The following is an 18,609-nucleotide window of genomic DNA, read 5'->3' on the forward strand; positions in this document are numbered from 1 at the left end:
GCAGATAGCATCTAGTTCTTGCATCTTCTATGCTAACCAAGTTGATTAATTCCACATTAATAACAGGGTGCTCCAAAGCTCAGAAACAAGAAAACAATTCTCCAAATAATCATGCTTGACAAGCTAAGATATAATTTTTAATAATTTTAATGCATGTCCTGAAAATTAGGACCCAAAGGTACACTGATGTCCAGCTTAATAAATCAGCGACAAATAATAGAAAAAGAGTTTGAAATTAACTATAGACCCAGATTCGTAACTACATGAAGTGATATAGAAGCAATTGAAGTGGGAAAGAAATTCATTCAAGTTGCAACATGGAGTTCAACCACAGATCTCATTCTTCCCTTGCATCTATTCCTTCAATCACTTCCACCTTTTCTTACAATGGCGTAACCCTTGTCAATAGAACTTCTGCAAAGATGAAAAACCGATGGTACCGAAGTATCAATAGCCTGACATATGCATAAATTTGCATGCAAAATACAGGGGGTAATTATGGTCCTTGCCTAACTTAGCCCCACTAAAGAGAGGTGAAAACAAATGGAGTGAAATCTATCTAAGAAGAATCAGGGAGAAGTTGGTTATCATTTAAATAATTAAGTACAATTGTCATAGTTGCAAACCATACTTGCATCTCATCCATCATTCATTAAAAGATAATGGCCTAAACTACATGTCAATACTTCTACAAATTGACACATAGAAAATAAAGGTTTAGGATAGAATTACTAACCAGTCTTCTTGGGAAATGAAAGTTCTTTGGAACTGACATATGTGCGAGGATTTGGCAATTGGAGGTTTCTCAGGTACCCTATGTGACTCTGAGCCACAAGCATAATCAAAATTATATGTATGAGGAGATGAAAAAAAATGCATCCAAAAAGTAAACTTATGTTCAATAGTATGAAGTGAAGAACCACAAACATCTACATTGCTTCCACTTCCTAAGTCATTGAAAATGCTAGAGCAAATAGCCTCACACACCAAGTTTATTCCTTCTTCCTTCTACAATTTTTTTTTTTCCCAGGAAAATCATTAGCTATGGAAACATTCAAATATGTAATCTCCAGTAACTAATGACAACATAAAAGTTTCTCTTTAAGCACAACTTCAACTAAAATAATACAAGAATCTTTCCAAACCAGATTAAATCACATAGTTTGATGTGATTGTGACATAAAAAATAAAAAGGAAAAAAGAAAAGAAACTGACTTACTCAATAGAAAATTGGATAGGCTAAAGTTCAAGTTAAAGCACTTACACCATATAGTAGAGGCTAGATAGTAGCTTATTGTCAAGCCTTCATGAAGTTCATACATACTTAATAAAAATTAAGATTTCAGAAAATTTTAATAAAAATGACAGCTTAATTAAACCAACTTACTTCAATACACAAATTACCGCTTGATAATGACGACAAAGTCCCATAGGATATGAAAAAAATACAAACCCAACGTAATGCCAACCAGACATAAAAATTAAAAATAAAATAAAAATAAAAGAAAAGTCCAACTTTCAAAGCACGACGTTGGATCCTAACCTATAAAGTAAAGGCATAAATGTAATAACACGTAAAAATTCTGTCCTACCATACGAATATTTAGGCTTAGGGAATCCTCTAATTTCCCTAATAGCTAGTGGTACAAAATCAATCGACACAAGGTTCTCCATCCATTGCATAAATCATCAAGTGTCCAATGTGAGATCATATATTAAATATCAAAATATGTTCTTTCACATTAACCGGCAACTATAGATAGCAACCAATAACCATAAACTAAAGAACCAAATAACAAAAACCACATGCCGAAATAGTAAAAAATCTGCAACTTTGCATGTACAACTAGCAAACATTATGTAAATGGGTAAAATATCACAAGGTCCAAAATGGTTTCTAAGGCTTAGCTCATCAAATGGCAATCACTAGAGAACAAATGAAGAGAGATGAAAGAGGGACAGAGAAGAAAGGGAAGTCAAGGTGTCAAGGTGATTTCTTTCCTCCCCAAATCCCAGTGAATGTAGGCCCAGTGTCGAACAATATAAATATGTGTATTCATCTATCTTTAATTTTTCTGCATTTATTTACTTTTTACTGTCATGGATGTACTCACCGACACTGTACAGCTGTACTGGATCACTGCCAAGGGCCCACACAATACCAATCCAGGCCTAGAATCCCAGCGGGGCCGGGAATGGATCATTCTCCCCTTCAGGTCTGTTGTGCCGTTTATAGGGATTAACATATTATTTTCTCAACTAAAGGTGCTCTATATGTAAATCTCAACCTCTTTCACACACACACACACACACACACACACACACATTTCACCAAAATGATTGTTAAAAATGCATACACCCATACTCAATCTTGTAATATTCAAAACAACGATAGGGAACTTATACAATATTTAGAATGTCCTAACAAAACATAGTAAGTCCAAAGTAAGAGAGACTAAGCTAAAGGGGCTTACCAGAACATGAGAAACGAGAAACAGAGAGTTCCAAACCAAGAACTTGAAACAAGAAAAAAGAAGTTTGTGTGTGAATGGGGTGCTTTAACCAGTGCCTATTTATAGGACAAAAATTTTATCGTTTCACTAGAAGATTTGGCATCCTCAGAGTAATTTCGAGCATTACGGTTGGCGATATTAACAATGTAATGATGAAGTTAGTGCTAGAAAGAAACGCTTGTAGCAATTATGAGAGAGAGAGAGAGAGAGAGAGAGAGAGAGAGAGAGATGTTGAAGAAGCAAGGTGTCATTACTAGAAGAAATAAATTGCAGGGGAGAATAATGGGTGATGAAGAAGAAACGAAACGTGGGAGCTTGACCCTTATATTGAAGTAGTGTTCTACTTTCCTTTTATTAGTCACCATCTACCTTTTTGCTTCTTCCATTCTTTCCTCCAACATGTCAATATGTTCTTCCAACCCTTTGTTACTAGACTCTTTGTCATAGTGCTAGACTCAGAAACTTGTCATTCCAACTTCCACTAGCACTAATACTTCGCTTCCATAAGTTAGGGAAAAATGGGTTTCCTTTATTGGAGTTTTGGTGGCTATTCCATATGCCCATTACACTTATAGAAGTTCCCTGGCCCAAGGTCCCCTTTTGTTTGTCAACTTCTCCTTTAGGATCCCTAGTAGCATTTTATTGGTTGCCTCAACTTGTCTGTTGGCTTGGGGGTGTTTTGAAAAGGATTATTTGATTTGATTCCTAGCTCGCCATACTAATCACGATAATGTTCTGAATCGAACTGCCGCCCATTTTTTTGAAATGATGCTTCGTGGTTTGTTGAATCCGCATACAATCGCTTTCCATAGGAATCTGATGATACTATTAGTCATGATCATTGCTAGGGCCTCTGTTTCTATCTATTTCGTGAAGTAATCCACGGTGATGCTGATAAACTTCACGCCTCCTTTTCCCAATGGCATAGGTCTTTTGGCGACATGAAGGATGTTAGTTCTTCTGGTGAGCAATGAGCCACCAGTGCATATACCTAACATTTTGTACACTTCCTAACAAATTCTTCTGTGTCTTTGAGGGCGTGAGGCCATACCCTCACTTTCCTACTAGAGCTCACCTACTAGAGTGACTCCCGAACACCCCTTCATAGGGGTGTAACCGGTCTGGTTCGATCCGGTTTTGGATAAAATTTAGGACCTAACCGGTTTGTACCGGTTTTGTATTTTCAAAAATCAATTACGCACCGATTATCCCTTTAAACCGGTACGCGCAGTTTTACAGGTTTCGGTCCGGTTTGATCTGGTTTTTCAGTTTTAATATATTAAGTATATTAATATTACTAATGTATTTATCAAAAAAATATATATTGAGAATCTATTAGGTAATAAAATGTATTTAATATATATATTTTATATTTAAAACATATGATCAAATAAATATTCATGTTTGAGATTAAAATGTTATGTTATAAATTATAATATATTATTTCATACGTAATTATATATATTATATATAATATTAAAAATTAATAAAACATATCTAATATGTGAACAGGTCCGGTCCAGTCCGGTTCGATGTTGGAAAACATAAAACCGATTCCGAACCGGATTTGACCGTTTTTAAAATAAAAGAATCGATTTCGAATCGAACGGGTCAAAAACCAGACCAAACCAACCTGTCCGGGCCGGTTTTCCGGTTTGTTGGTTTATTCTTATGCTCCTACCTCTTCATGTCTTTTTGTCATCACGTATTGTGCTTCCTCTAACGAGATGCATGTCAAGAGAGGTGCGGAGAAGCATTGTTTTTCACATGCTTGGTCATATTCTTCATTCCAGGACTAGAGCTTCCTTAACACTTTGAATTAAGGTATACATTTGTCTATTGATTTGGAGATAAATCTATTAAGTGTTACCATCCAGCAAATTAACTTTTATATTTTGAGGCAGCTTCATGTCGATTATCACCCTAATCTTTTCAGGATGGTCTCTATTCCTCTTTCTAAGATCATGAAGCCCAAGAATTTGCCTAAGTCCACACCAAAGGTGTGTTTTGTCAGGTTGAGCTTCATCTTGTATTTCTGCAGGATAGTGAAAGCTTCTTGTAGGTCAGCTATGTGGAGCTCGGGTTCCTTGCTCTTGATAAGTAGATCACCCACATAAACTTCCATGTTTTGAATGATTTGATTTTTGAACATGTAGTTCACCAATCTTTGATACGTGGCCCTGACATTCTTTTTTTAAGGGAATCACATGGTAGCAATATAGTCCCCGATTTATGATAAAAGAAGTCTTCTCCTAATCATCTGGGTTAGTTCGAGTTTGGTTGTATCCAGAATAGGCATCCATGAAACTTAGTATTCGATGACCTGCCAAGGAGTACACTATCAGGTTGATACGCTAAAAGGGGAAGTTATCTTTTGTGCATGGTTTGTTTTAATTGGTGAAGTCAATACATATTCTCCACTTGCCATTTAACTTCTTTACCAAAACTACATTGGAGAGCCATTCCACTGCTTCAGCTATTGTTGTGTATTTTTCGGTGCTAAAGCTCTTTCACTTTTGTCGGACCTTCTTGGCTTTGGGGCTTACAAAGAGGCAATGCTCAATGACTTCATTATCGATTCATGTATTCATGGTTCCAGGTGAACACGTCTTTGTGTGAGGTTCATCAGCCTCCGCTTGCCTTATGCTTTTCTCATCCCTCATTTTGACCTCATGCTCAATGAGTTTGGGTGGTGGCGGTGGTGGAGCTTTGTAGAACCCTAAACTTTCTAGTACTTTTACGTCCCTTCCTCCACTCTTGAGCTTCGGTACGTAGTATTCTTATGCCAATTCTTGCTTGCCGATTACTTCTCCTACTCTCACCTCTGTCGAGAAATTCATTTTCAAGGGGTAAGTGAAAGTAATGGCTTTTAAGTTATTCAAGGTTGGTTGCTTGATGATGGTGTTATATGAGGAGTGGGCCTTAACTACAAAGAAACCGATCCTCGTGGTGGCTGTGCAAGGCCCTATTCCCGTAGATATAGGCAGTGTTATGGTACCTACGGGTTGGACCTTGTCTCCAGAGAACCCTTTTAGCGGCATGGGCGAAGGGCATAGCCGACTCTGGTCAACTCCCATTTTTATAAAAGCATCCCATAAAAGGACATCAACCAAGTTTTCAATGTCAATTAGAATTCTCTAAGTAGTGTAGATGGCCACTATCAACATCACACTACCAGTGCCTTATCTTGAGGGTATTGGGCCCCTTTGCAATCTTCGTTACCAAAGGATGTGGCGACCATCTTCTAGCCCATTGCTTGCTTTGGTGACCTCTCCATGCTAAAAACTTCTTTGTATCTGGCCTTTCGGGCATGTGCCTTTTTGCTGGAGGACTTCGGCTCGCCTACGGCGAATCCTCTCTTAATTGTCCAATCTCACCTAGAAGTGCATTGTTCCTGTTAGGACTTTGGTGAGGAGTGTCCTCAGGGTTTCCTCGCATTGTCCTTTTTCACTTTGAGCTTTCACTTTTATGAGGCCTTTGGGTTTGCTCTAGGCCTCTATTTGATAACTGTCCTCTAGTTGAGTAATGTTGGGTAATTAACTGCTCGAACTCCCCTTTCTCCCTCATTGTTCCTATTTTCATTTTTAGAGTGTAGTAATCTTCTGTCCTATGCCCTTCCACATGGTGGTAGGTACAGAAGTGGCGGGTTCTCTTGTTTTGATTATCATTGCCCTGCACATGCTTCTCACCTCTTGTCTGTACATATAGACTCGCATGCGTTGACCTTAAATTTTGATTTCAGGAGGGTGCACCTCCATCTCTCCTTCTATCATACTAGCTTTTCCTCGCCTTCTCTTGATCTTTTCTGTCGCTTACTCTTTTCGAGCTACTCTCTACTTGCTCTAACTCAGACCTCCTTGGAGTGGTTAAGGCCCTGAGACTATCTTTGGCGTTGATGAAGTCATTCGTCCTATCCATGAACGCTCGTAATGTTGTTGAGACTTTTCTTGCCAACTTCTTCATGAGTGGATTCCTGAGCCAAATAACTTCTAAGAGGGTCGTTAGCGTAATCTTCTCATCTTGATCATCCACCATCATGCACTCATCTTTAAATCTAGGGAGATAGGCCTTTAAACTCTTGTCCTCCCCCTGCTAGACAGTCAAGAGGTACACTGCTGTAGGAAAAGTCGGTGTTGTTAAGTAGGTGGTCAACATATGAGGATGTGCCTATCTTTTTGACCATGTCCTCATATTTGCCCATGAGATTGCACAGGTCTTGGTGCATCTTCCTTTTCTCCTCGTCATCGAAGTTCAATCTGCAAGCATTTTATGACTTTGCCTCGTTTCTCTCTATGGCTTGATGCAACATTTTCTACACTTCTTTGCCTAAGAGCTCTATTTTTGCATTGTAGGCTCTCCATCTCTTGAGTCATCCTCCTAGTCTCTCTTCCATTTCTCTGAACCTTCCCTCCATCATCATGTTTTCTTGTTCGCTCGTTGTTGTAGTTTCTTGATCGTGTATTGCTTGATAACGTGTCATTGTAGGTATACGAAAGGTATGTTGAGATTTTAAAAATCCCACAAATGACACTAACTATTGTGGACATGTTTTGTACTCTTGCGAATGATCTCTAGCAACCTGCACCACAAAGGAAAGAGGGGCTCTGTGTGGTTAGGAACACATCTAATGCCTAAATTAGTAAGAATTGAGTGTATGGAGCGTTTTTGTTTTTGGATCATGATGTTATCTTTGGTGTGTGCTTTGGCCTTCACTTATCATTAATTAGTCTTTTTAGAGTAAAAATTATATGGTTTGGACCTTCCATTGGGGCATTATAAGTGGTTCTTTGACCTTCACTTATATACACTTAAGGCCTTGTTCACTTTCATAAAACTCTCATCTCATCTCATCTCATTTTAATAATTACAACTTTTTCAAATTTCCATATAAAATAAAATAAATAATTCAACTTTTTCAAATCCCAATACAACTTTTTCAAATTTCAATATAAAAATAATATCTTCTAATAATATTTTATTCAACTTATCTCATCTCATATCTGAAAACAAACGAGGCCTAATATTCAATTGGTTAAGCTTGCCTTAGAGTCTAATCCATTCTAGTCCTTACTGGGTTGCGCATCAAATTTGTTGTATGCTAAATACCATGCTGAGAGGAATTAGGCTTGGTTTAGTTGCCAAATACTAAACTATCTAATCTAATATAATCATTACAATTTTTTCAAATTTTCAAATAAAATATAATAAGTAATTTAAAATTTTTGAATTCTAAAATTAAATTAATATTAAAATATTATATTATAACAATATTTTATTTAACTTTCAACTAAATATGTTATCTCATCACATCTCATCTCACAAATGAGGCATTAATGTTCCAAGCGAGTATCACAGATTATTACCTTTTGTCCGTTTAGACTTGAAATTCGCATTAATGCTTCTTGGCAGTCGCGCCTTGGTTTCCACTGGTTAGGCTTACGGCCTTGGGTTCACTTTATGATGTAGTGTTCAACCCAATTTCCGAAAGGGAACCTTTTGATTAGGACTGTTCATCCGGGCCAGATTTTTTTTCTGGCCTGGTTCGGAACCCGAATAATCTGGTTCTGGCTCGGATTTGATCTGGGCCGAACCCGCGTTACAAAAATCTGGACCAATTTGGTCCATGTGGGTTATGAAACCCAGGTTCCAGGTTTAAAATTCGGTACCCAAGTTCTATATATATATAACCCATTAAACGAAAACCCTCGAAGCCCTCTCTCTCTCTCTCTCTCTCTCTCTCTCTCTCTCTCTCTCTCTCTCTGTTTTGAGCATTTAGATCTCTTCTCTCGGGGGGAGGTTTCTTTTGTATCAAGAGTGTGTTGGGGAAGCCGAAATCCTATTGTACACATGTTATAAAATATATATTTATCATATATACTAGTATACTTATATAGTTATATAATTAGAACTTATATAGTTAAATTTAATAATATACTAGTAGCTCTAAAATAATATATTTATACTATAATATAAATTGACTAATGATAGTTTAGTATATGTAAACATCATAGTATTATTACCATACTATCAAGCATAGAAATAAGTTAGACACTAGCATTTAGATAAGTCTAGTGTAATAAGTTAATAACATATACTAATTTACTAAAGTATAATAATATGCAATTAGACACTAGACACAAGTCTAGTGTAGAAATAAGTTATTAATAAGTTAGATACTAATATAATAGAATAACATGTAATTAAACATTAAAAATAATATGTAATACTATAGTATGATAACATGTAATTAGGCACTATAGTATAAGTCTAGTATAAAAATAAGTTAGATATTAGTATAGAAGTAAATTAGTAGTAAATGCTTTAGTTTTAGTTTTCATTTTTATGGAAAAACTGAAATTTGAAAGGCCACTTTTTTTTTAATGGGCTAAATATGAAGCTAAAAAAAAAAAAAACCACCCAAAGTTAAAAGCCTAAATCTAACTTCATTCAAACTCCACTCTGACAAGTCGGAGTTCAGATTTGAACTCCAACAAAATCAAAGTCGGATATAGGAGAATCTAATTTTGACTAAGTCGATGCTCACCCCCAGTTACATGTCCTGATTTATTAGTTTATACTAGTCTTAGATCTTTAAAATATGCTCATTATGACCATCTACATATTTTATATGAGTCCCATGTACTGTGATGTGTTAGTATTGTCTTTCGTATGTGAGTTCTAATACTAGGTATAAGTTTCAAATAGACAAGTCCCTCATAGGCCATCTATAAAAAAGAATATTTTTTTATATTTTTTTAATATGGGTCCACTTTTTTACAAAGGCAGCTTGCGCATGATTTTTCTATTTGGAATTTGTATAAATCATTTATTTTCGTATTTTTCAATTATCCACAAAGCTCTCATTGGTCGAAGAGTCTAATAGGTATACTTTTCTTTAAGAATAATAATATATACAAGTTTATAAATGTACAAACTTCATGTATTTTTTTTATTAAAAAAAAAAATGGGCTTATCATGAAAAAGTGTGAAAAATCTATTTTTTTACGGGAAATTTCACTTTTTTTTTTTTACACAAAAGACTTGTAATTTTAAGACTTATCCATAACATTAATCATTTTTGAAAACCATAGTCAACATACCGTATTATATAGTCAAGGAAAACCCAATGAGGGCATGAATTTTTCTCAATTTTCTACATTTTTTTTCTTGTAGATGTATCCGTGATAAATGTGCTGGTTTTATTACAATACCTCACCCCACTTTGACCATCAATTAATATGTCTTTTTTAGGGAAAAAGAAAAGAAAGAACATGATAAATACAAAAGGAATGCTATATATATATATATATATATATGGCCAATGTGCATTGCCTTGGAAGTCTTTCAAAGACCAAAAAAGTTTGAAATAAAGGGTCATTATCCCTTGCGACCAAAGAAAGGGGTGAAAGTAATGGGAAAGGGGTGCATTTTCTTCAGCTTAACTTACATATGCCTTCATACCAACATATCCCCTTTACTTGGCGTGGCTACAACGATGATGGGTACTTCACATTTACCGCGCTCAATCCACAAAGTGACTCCATTTTAAAATAGGAAAATCAACATATTTCCTGAATTTGACTGTTCATGTTTTTTGTTTTATTTTTAAAATATTTTTACTTAATAATTAAGGAAGTGCCTATTAATGTATTGATATTTTTTTCTAAATGTTTAAAGATGTTTGATTTTTTTTTTTAAATGTCATCACTAATGCATGGTAGTCAATAATGCGTTGCGTTTTCGTGGCAAAAAGAGTTCAATAAACCCGCTTTTTCCTTTTATATTAAAAGAAGAAGACGAATTCAATGCAGGGGCTTGTCATTGATATGCTCTTGTGATAGAATGAAAATTCTAAATTTTAAAAAGGGAAAAAGCATTTGATCCAGAATTGGCCAAAAATCAATTTAACAATCTAAATCTGGAGAATGATACATTGATACCTTAACATTTCTGGTCAATTATTTAACAAAAGTTGGTTAAATGCAATGTCATTATCTTTGTAATACTTTTTCAATTTCTTTTCTTTTCTTTTGTTTTCATAGGAACTGATTTAAAATCCGCTAAACATCTTATCAAAATCCACTAAACGTCGTATTAACTTTAAAAAAACTATTTTATACGTACCTAAATGGTCCATCTTTCAAAGAGCATGGTATCACCATCCCCTGGTGCATGTGTCGGCAAGATGCCACATTTTTATTCACGGGGAACAAAATTCGAACATGACAAATGTACCTTTTTAAGGTTAGGTTGTGGGGAGTTCCTTACAATGTGAATATATATATATATATATATATAATATATATATATATTTATATATCTATATATTTATCTTGAATGCAACTTATGAACGGTAGAAAGATGGTGGCACAGTGATAACAAAAAGATAGGATTGCGAAAACTGTTCGTTTTTTTTTTCCCCATTATATACAAGAAGTAGTTAGACATGGCTCAGGCCATCATATAAATAGGTGTACCAGTTGATCTCCACCTTCCCTACTCCTCCATACTCCATAGTCCAAAAATTAATATGGGGAGGTTCTTCTTCTCCTTCCTCTCTCTTCTATGGGTTCCTATAATCTTCCCCACTGTCATGGCCTTGCCACTATACACCAATTCACGGTGGATCGTCGACGGAGAAGGGCAAAGGGTGAAGTTGGCATGCCTGAACTGGGTTTCACACATGGAAGTCGTGGTGGCTGAGGGCCTTAGTAAGCAGCCCGTGGATGCCATCTCTGGGAGGATTAAGTCCATGGGATTTAATTGTGTTAGGCTCACTTGGCCTCTTTTCTTGGCCACCAATGACTCTCTGGCTTCTCTCACTGTGCGGCAGTCCTTTCAGAATCTTGGGCTGTCTGAATCCATTGCCGGAATCCAAGCCAACAACCCCTCCATCCTTGATCTTTCTCTCATACAAGCATTCCAGGTTACAACAAAATACCTATATATATATATATATATTCTTCTTTTCGAAATTTATTCTCTTACCAGTACAACATTCAAAGAAGAAAACGAATGCGAGATAAACAAACCATGAAGGAATTGGACATTGTTAGCTTTTGTTTGTGATATATATGTAAGTTTCAGATCAGACTAGGACAAACAAGGGAACTCAGTTGGGTTCTTCACGGGTTTGGTTTACTGCACGATGAGCTCAGCTTAGGTGTATGTAGTCTTTGTAAGTTTGCAGTCATAGTAACCAACAGAATGCGGCCACGTAAGCATTTGAAACTGTCAGTCGATACCCTAATCTCCCCACTCCCTCCTAATTAATGTTCGATACCCTCATCAAATAAAGAAGATGATGAGATACTGTACGTCTGCATTTTGGTGATTTTAATGTTTGCCACTTCCCATTAAAGCTGATCCCATGCGCTTGCGTTTCTTTAAGCATAGAATAAATGCTATAAGCTATAGATTTAATAGAAATTGACGATAATAAGTATGATAACAATGACAATTAGGCTGATGGCGATGCCCAGTTGCCCATGACAATGATACTTATGTTTGTATGCTCCTAACTTTCTTCCGAGTGATACGATATTCTAAACCCATTTGCTTTTGCTTCACGCTTCAAAATGTTATCATAATATATCTTTCAACTTTCACATGCAGAGATATCTCTATTTGTGTGCTATGGTAGTCTCTCATAATTACATGAAGAGAAATGTTTTAGTCACAAAGAGATTCTACAAAAGTGATTCTACAAAAGTAAATCTACAAACTGACGTAATTTGATGTAATACATTAGATTATAAAGTTACTTTTAATGTAAATTAGCTAGATTTAATATAACATATGAAATTATGCCAGTTTGTGATTTACTTTTATATGATCTTTTTGTGATTATAACACTTCTCATGAATGAAGGGACCTATTTATATATATATATATATATATATATATATATATATATAAATAATATTCTTATAAAAGGACTGCTACAGATACAAAAAAAAATTACACAAAATAAACTTACAAACTATTATGGTTTTATGAAATTCATAAAATCTGTTTTATAATAAAAGTAACTTTACAATCTGACGTACCACATCAAATCATATCAGTTTGCAGATTTACTTTTATACAATTTTTTTGTGGCTAAAATATTTTCCTTCATATAATATTGCTCATAATGTTTGTATCCCAGGCGGTGGTGTCTAGCCTGGGAACTAACAATGTGATGGTCATATTGGACAATCACATAAGCAAGCCAGGTTGGTGTTGTAGCAGCTCTGATCGTAATGGCTTCTTTGGAGATGAGTATTTCAACCCTGACCTCTGGGTTAAGGGGCTAACTCGGATGGCCACAATCTTCAATGGTGTGGCCAATGTGGTTGGGATGAGCTTGAGGAATGAGCTCCGAGGCGCCAGACAGAACGTTAATGATTGGTACAGGTAGTACTATACTACATTCTCTTCTTCATTAATGGTACATGATGGGATTTATTTCTTTTCGTTCAGTTCTTTGTTGTGCTCTTCATATCAAAATTTCAGTTTTCATAATGAAATCTTGAACTAGGTACATGCAGAAAGGAGCAGAAGCAGTGCATTCAGCAAACCCGGATGTTCTGGTCATTCTCTCCGGTCTGAACTATGACAAGGACTTGTCGTTCATCCGCGATCAACCAGTGAACATCACATTCACTGGGAAGCTAGTATATGAGATGCATTGGTATGGGTTTACGGATGGGAAGGCATGGGAATCTGGGAACCCCAATCAAGTGTGTGGGAGAGTGGTGGATAACATGATGAGATTATCGGGGTTCTTGCTGGAGCAGGGCTGGCCATTGTTCATGAGTGAATTTGGGATAGACATGAGAGGAACAGTTGTGAACGACAATAGGTATTTTAATTGCTTCATGGCCGTGGCTGCAGAACATGACCTAGATTGGGCACTCTGGACACTTGTTGGGAGTTATTATTTGAGAGAGGGAGTCATTGGGTTGAGTGAGTACTATGGGGTGCTTGATTGGAATTGGTGTGATATTAGAAATCCAAGCTTGTTGAAAAGAATCTCTACTCTGCAATTTCCTTTTCAAGGTATAATGGTTTAATGCAATCCTCCTTTTCAAGGTATATATATTCTACATTAGTCTATAGACTTGGAATGACATATCCCAGGATGCACTCAATTTTGACTTGCAGGGCCAGGCCTTGAAGAAACTAATCGACACAAAGTAATTTTCCATCCATTAACGGGTCTCTGTGTCCTAAGAAAATCCCTCCTGGAACCACTCAGGTTGGGTCCCTGCACCAACTCTGCAGCCTGGAGTTATACATCCCAGAAGACTTTGAAACTAATGGGAACATTTTACTGCTTACAAGCAGAAGAATTGGATGATCCAGCAACACTTGGAATAATTTGCACCGTTCCTGGGTCCAAATGGGAACTCATCTCAGATTCTCAGATGCACCTCTCAACGAAGGTTGGCAATGGTACTACTGTTTGCCTAGATGTAGACTCCAGCAATAACTTAGTCACAACTACTTGCAAATGCATAAGCAGAGACAACATGTGTGATCCAGGAAGCCAGTGGTTCAAGCTTGTTGACAGTGCAAGAAGTTCAAATTCTAAAGAAATATTCTAATAAAGTCGATATTGGCTCTACTTGGGTAAGGATTATATAGGGATATTTTCTAGATCCGCAAGAGAGCAGTAGTCGAGAGAAGGAGAGCAATCTGGCAAACCATTCACAATTGATCAAGACGCATAGATAGAAATTGTGAAGCTCCTCAATATGCCCATAACTATTAGTCCCACTGGAAATTTCAATACACGGAAAAACAAAATAAAACCAAAAAAGAAATCTATAGCCATGAGAAATAAAATAAAAATCCAAAAGGTCACTTGGTTGACAAAACTAAGATCAGTGTACTGGAGCAAATTGATTGTGCTGTTAGTTTCTGGAAGTGAATTATTGGCTCATATTCTAACGCAGCTGATTATTTTCCCTCTAAACCAGGGCTGACATTGTTGGTTCATACAAAATCTAGCAATTCAGCAAACAAATAAAAAAGAAGAAGAAAGAAACAAAAACTAAAACAGAAACAAAATCTAGCAGATAGCATCTAGTCCTCGCATATTCTATGCTAACCAAGTTGATTAACTCCACATTAATAATGGGGTGCTCCAAAGCTGAGAAACAAGAAAACAATTCTCCAAATAATCATGCTTTACAAGCTAAGATATAATTTTTAATAATTTTAAGGCATGTCCTGAAAATTAGGACCCAAAGGTCAACTGATGTCCAGCTTAATAAATTAGCAAAAAAAAATAGAAAAAGAGTTTGAAATTAACTATAAACCCAGATTCGTAACTACATGAAGTGATATAGAAGCAATTGAAGTGGAAAAGAAATTCATTCAAGTTGCAACATGGAGTTCAACCACAGATCTCATTCTTCCATTGCATCTCCTCGTTCAATCACTTCCACCTTTTCTTGCAATGGCGTAACCCTTGTCAATAGAACTTCTGCTACAATGAAAAACCGATGGTACTGGAGCATCAATAGCCCAACATATGCATAAATTTGCATGCAAAATACAGGGGGTAATTATGGTCCTTGCATAACGCAGCTCCACTAAAGAAAAGTGAAAACAAATGGAGTGAAATCTATCTAAGAAGAATCAGGGAGAAGTTCGTTATCATTTAAATAATTAGGTACAATTGTCAATCAGGGAGAAGTTGGTTATCATTTAAATAATTAGGTACAATTGTCATAGTTGCAAACCATACTTGCATCTCATCCATCATTCATTAAAAGATAATAGCCTAAACAACATGTCAATTTACTTCTACAAATTGACACATAGAAAATAAAGGTTTAGGATAGAATTACTGACCAGTCTTCTTGGGAAACGAAAATCCTTTGGAACTGACATATGTGCGAGGATTTGGCAACTGGTGGTTTCTCAGGTACTCTTTGTGACCCTAAGCCACAAGCATAATCAAAATTATATGTATGAGGAGAAGGAAAAAGCATCCAAAAAGTAAACTTATGTTCAATGGTATGAAGTGAAGAACCACAAACCTTAGTTATTACGCAAACATCCACATTGCTTCCACTTCCTAAGTCATTGAAAATGCCAGAGCAAATAGCCTCACACACCAAATTTATTCCTTCATCCTTCTACAATTTTTTTTTTTTTCAGAGAAAATCATCAGCTGTGGAAACATGCAAGTATGTAATATCCAGTAACTAATGACCATAAACTTTTCTTTTTAAGCCCAACTTCAGCTAAAATAATACAAGAATCTTTCCAAACCAGATTAAATCACATGGTTTGATGTGATGGTGACATAAAAAAGAAAAAGACAAAAAGAAAAGAAAAAACTCTGATTTACTTGACAGAAAATTGGATAGGCCAAAGTTCGAGTTAAAAGCACTTAAACCATATAGTAGAGACTAGATAGTAGCTTACTGTCAAGCCTTCATGATACTTTGACTCGAAAACAGCCATCGCAGCAAGGGAACCAGAACCCATTGTAGCAAATGGCAAAGTGTCTGTGGATCCATGGGGGTAGATCTGGCAACAAAAATAATTCACCTTGTAATGTAAGTATCGTGTGCAACAAGAAACAATAGGAGTTCAGATGTTCACAAATGGAACCCAACTCACAGTGTGCAAATGCGGACCATTAGCATCAACTCCACCAAGCACCAAAGCAGCTTGAACGTAACCTTGGTAGCTGAACAAGTAACCAAGCAGTTAGGCCTGATTAAGTTGTCATGTTGAATAACGACTATATTGTTACATTGCAAGCAACATTATCAACACAAAATGAGCTTACTTGAAAAGGTGAGATTTCAAAAGAGTAAGAGCAGTGACAACCCTTGATTCTCGACCAGTGTGATATCGATGCAGCTGCAGTTGCGAACTGACCATGTCTACAAAGATCAGCATCACAAAAACAGAGTATAACCACAAAGTCTCAAAAGATGGACATAGATATAAGCATGTAGCAGAAGCATAAAAACAACTACATGCTATGTTAAATTCTAAAGGAATATATGAGTCCAATATATAAATAAATAAACCTGTTACAGCCTCTGTATCAGCAGCAGTTCCTGCTCCACAGCAATAAATATTGGGTGCCATATAATGAATTTTCTCACAATTTTTGTCACAAACTATAGGTCCTTCGGTGGCTCTTGTGTCTGCCCCTAGAATAACACCATGCTAGGTACAAATGGAGAAAACTAGATTAGAAAGCTCAAAAATATTTAACTCCACAGGAAATGCAAGGAAATCTGAAAAACAAAAGGACCTACATAAAAGGCCCTATAAGAAGTTAACTACAAAAGAATATCTGATAAGTACAGGCACAGCCACACCGCCAACCCCACTTCCTCAAACAGAAAATGATAAGGTCATTAGTATCAACCAGCATCAAAGTTACACATTGGAGGCTGGTAAACAAATTTGTGAAAAGTACGTTAAAAAGACATAAGGATTAGGCATGTTCGATGTATACTCCCTATAAACTTGGGCTATGCCTTTTACTATCAAAAAAATTTTACTTTTGCATGTCAAAAAAAAAGAAAAAGAAAAATTCAAGCATACCAATCTAACAGAAGTGAACTAGGAGCATATCCCGAGAAGTTCCCAAATCCAAAACAAAATCCATATTTACACAGAGGTTATTTAATGAATTACATATTCTGCCCTGTAAATCATATGAGCATATGAGATCCGCATCAAATTTAGCTAAAAAAGTGACGCAGCTCTTCTTTGCATAAATTGCTAATTATAATGGTCGTAGCCAGAGATAGAGTAAATCTAGAACCCAATACGGCAACAAACAAACTGGTTTAAAGGTCAAACACTGCTGCAAACCAAACGCAACATACCTGAAATATTAACCCAACAATAGTTGTCCCAGTTTTTCGAAAAGAAGGAGGTGGTACACCTTTGTTAGAAAGCATTTCATTGCGTCTACACAAATCGAAACTGAATCCACCCTTAGGAGGAACCTCCACAGCTACCTGAGCCATTTTGAATTCCACAAACAAACCTACTCATCCAATAAAGAAAAACTCTTATATAATCACTGTAAAATGAAACACCACAGCTAGGGTTTAATCCCTGAAAGGAAAACAGGAAAAATTAAATAAAAACGAGAATTTAACAGAGAGAGCCCTGATTTTATGATTTTCTATGCTCAACTAGGAACTAAAATCAGATACATTCCATAATTTAAATTCTGTGTTCAAGGTGTCATGGAAGCTAGAAGGAATTGAAATGTACCTGAGAGATATATGGGCAAAGCAGAAGAAAGTTTCCGAATGAGAGAATGATGAATCCATAGCCTCCGAAGTTAATTTAACAGTGTAAGCTTGGAGCGGAAGAAAGTGGAATAATTAGAGGCCTCTAAACGACCCACTTTGTATCAAACGAACAGTCGTTTTAGGACTATAAAACAGGAGCCGTACGAATTCATTATTCTCTCTTATGAATTTATAATATCTTTAAATTTTATAAATTCTAGGGAATTTTTGTCCTTGTTTACTTAATTTTTTTAAATTATATTATTAAGGTTAATTAGATGAACAATATTTAGGAACTAACAGATTGTATTCACCAATATTAACTGGCTTAATAATAAATCATAAATATTTGTTACAACATTTGTGTTATGTACGCATCTTTTATGGTTTTTCTATAATTTCTATACATAAATATGTACTACATATATATATATATATATACTCCCAAGGGTGATGCTACATCCATGAGGATTCTCACCGATTATGTAAATTTTTTTTATCTCTTTTTTAAATATTTTTTAAACACTTTGAATATTTATAAAAAAGAAAGCAAATTCACAAATTTATTAAAAAATACTTCTTTAACCATTAAGAAAAAAGAATATATAATCGATACCCACTATCAGCATAATCGGTAACCGCAAATGAGGAAAGAAACTCAAAACACAAGCTCTAACGGAGCAGCTCGGTCCTTTCTTGTGGAAGGTTGAGGTTTTCTACTTAGTCCTGTGACTAAGCTGTTGTCTCTTGGGCGCAAGCCTTTAGAGTTTTTTTCTTAACGATGGAGGAGGACATTTCTCAACGGTGGTGCAACCTTAATCTTA

The 18,609-nt window shown here is 35.9% G+C and overlaps 2 protein-coding genes across 7 annotated transcripts; one reads left to right on the forward strand and one right to left on the reverse strand.

Moving 5' to 3' along the window:
• Positions 1 to 217: 217 nt before the first annotated feature.
• LOC122310496 (proteasome subunit beta type-7-B-like) lies at positions 218 to 17,894 on the reverse strand. 6 transcript variants are annotated; one of them, XM_043124385.1, is made up of 9 exons: positions 17,766 to 17,894; positions 17,369 to 17,532; positions 16,556 to 16,697; positions 16,309 to 16,405; positions 16,137 to 16,206; positions 15,939 to 16,043; positions 15,548 to 15,646; positions 15,360 to 15,447; positions 14,654 to 15,097 (listed from the first exon to the last, which is right to left on the reverse strand). In XM_043124385.1, the coding sequence occupies exons 2-9, from the start codon at positions 17,510 to 17,512 to the stop codon at positions 14,937 to 14,939; spliced, it is 906 nt and encodes a 301-aa protein (XP_042980319.1). In that variant the 5' UTR covers positions 17,513 to 17,532; positions 17,766 to 17,894; the 3' UTR covers positions 14,654 to 14,936. The 6 variants fall into 6 exon arrangements, with proteins under 6 accessions (XP_042980324.1, XP_042980319.1, XP_042980318.1 ...); XM_043124384.1 differs by having other exon boundaries at positions 17,369 to 17,603; positions 17,766 to 17,835; XM_043124390.1 differs by lacking the exons at positions 14,654 to 15,097; positions 17,766 to 17,894 and adding an exon at positions 218 to 414 and having other exon boundaries at positions 17,369 to 17,556.
• LOC122310495 (glycosyl hydrolase 5 family protein-like) lies at positions 10,890 to 14,475 on the forward strand. Its single transcript, XM_043124383.1, has 4 exons — positions 10,890 to 11,439; positions 12,664 to 12,911; positions 13,036 to 13,556; positions 13,662 to 14,475. Exons 1-4 carry the CDS (start codon positions 11,044 to 11,046, stop codon positions 14,102 to 14,104), a joined length of 1,608 nt encoding a protein of 535 aa, XP_042980317.1. The 5' UTR covers positions 10,890 to 11,043; the 3' UTR covers positions 14,105 to 14,475.
• Positions 17,895 to 18,609: the final 715 nt, after the last annotated feature.

Source organism: Carya illinoinensis, chromosome 5 (assembly GCF_018687715.1).
Source record: "Carya illinoinensis cultivar Pawnee chromosome 5, C.illinoinensisPawnee_v1, whole genome shotgun sequence".
In the NCBI taxonomy this organism is placed as follows: domain Eukaryota; kingdom Viridiplantae; phylum Streptophyta; class Magnoliopsida; order Fagales; family Juglandaceae; genus Carya; species Carya illinoinensis.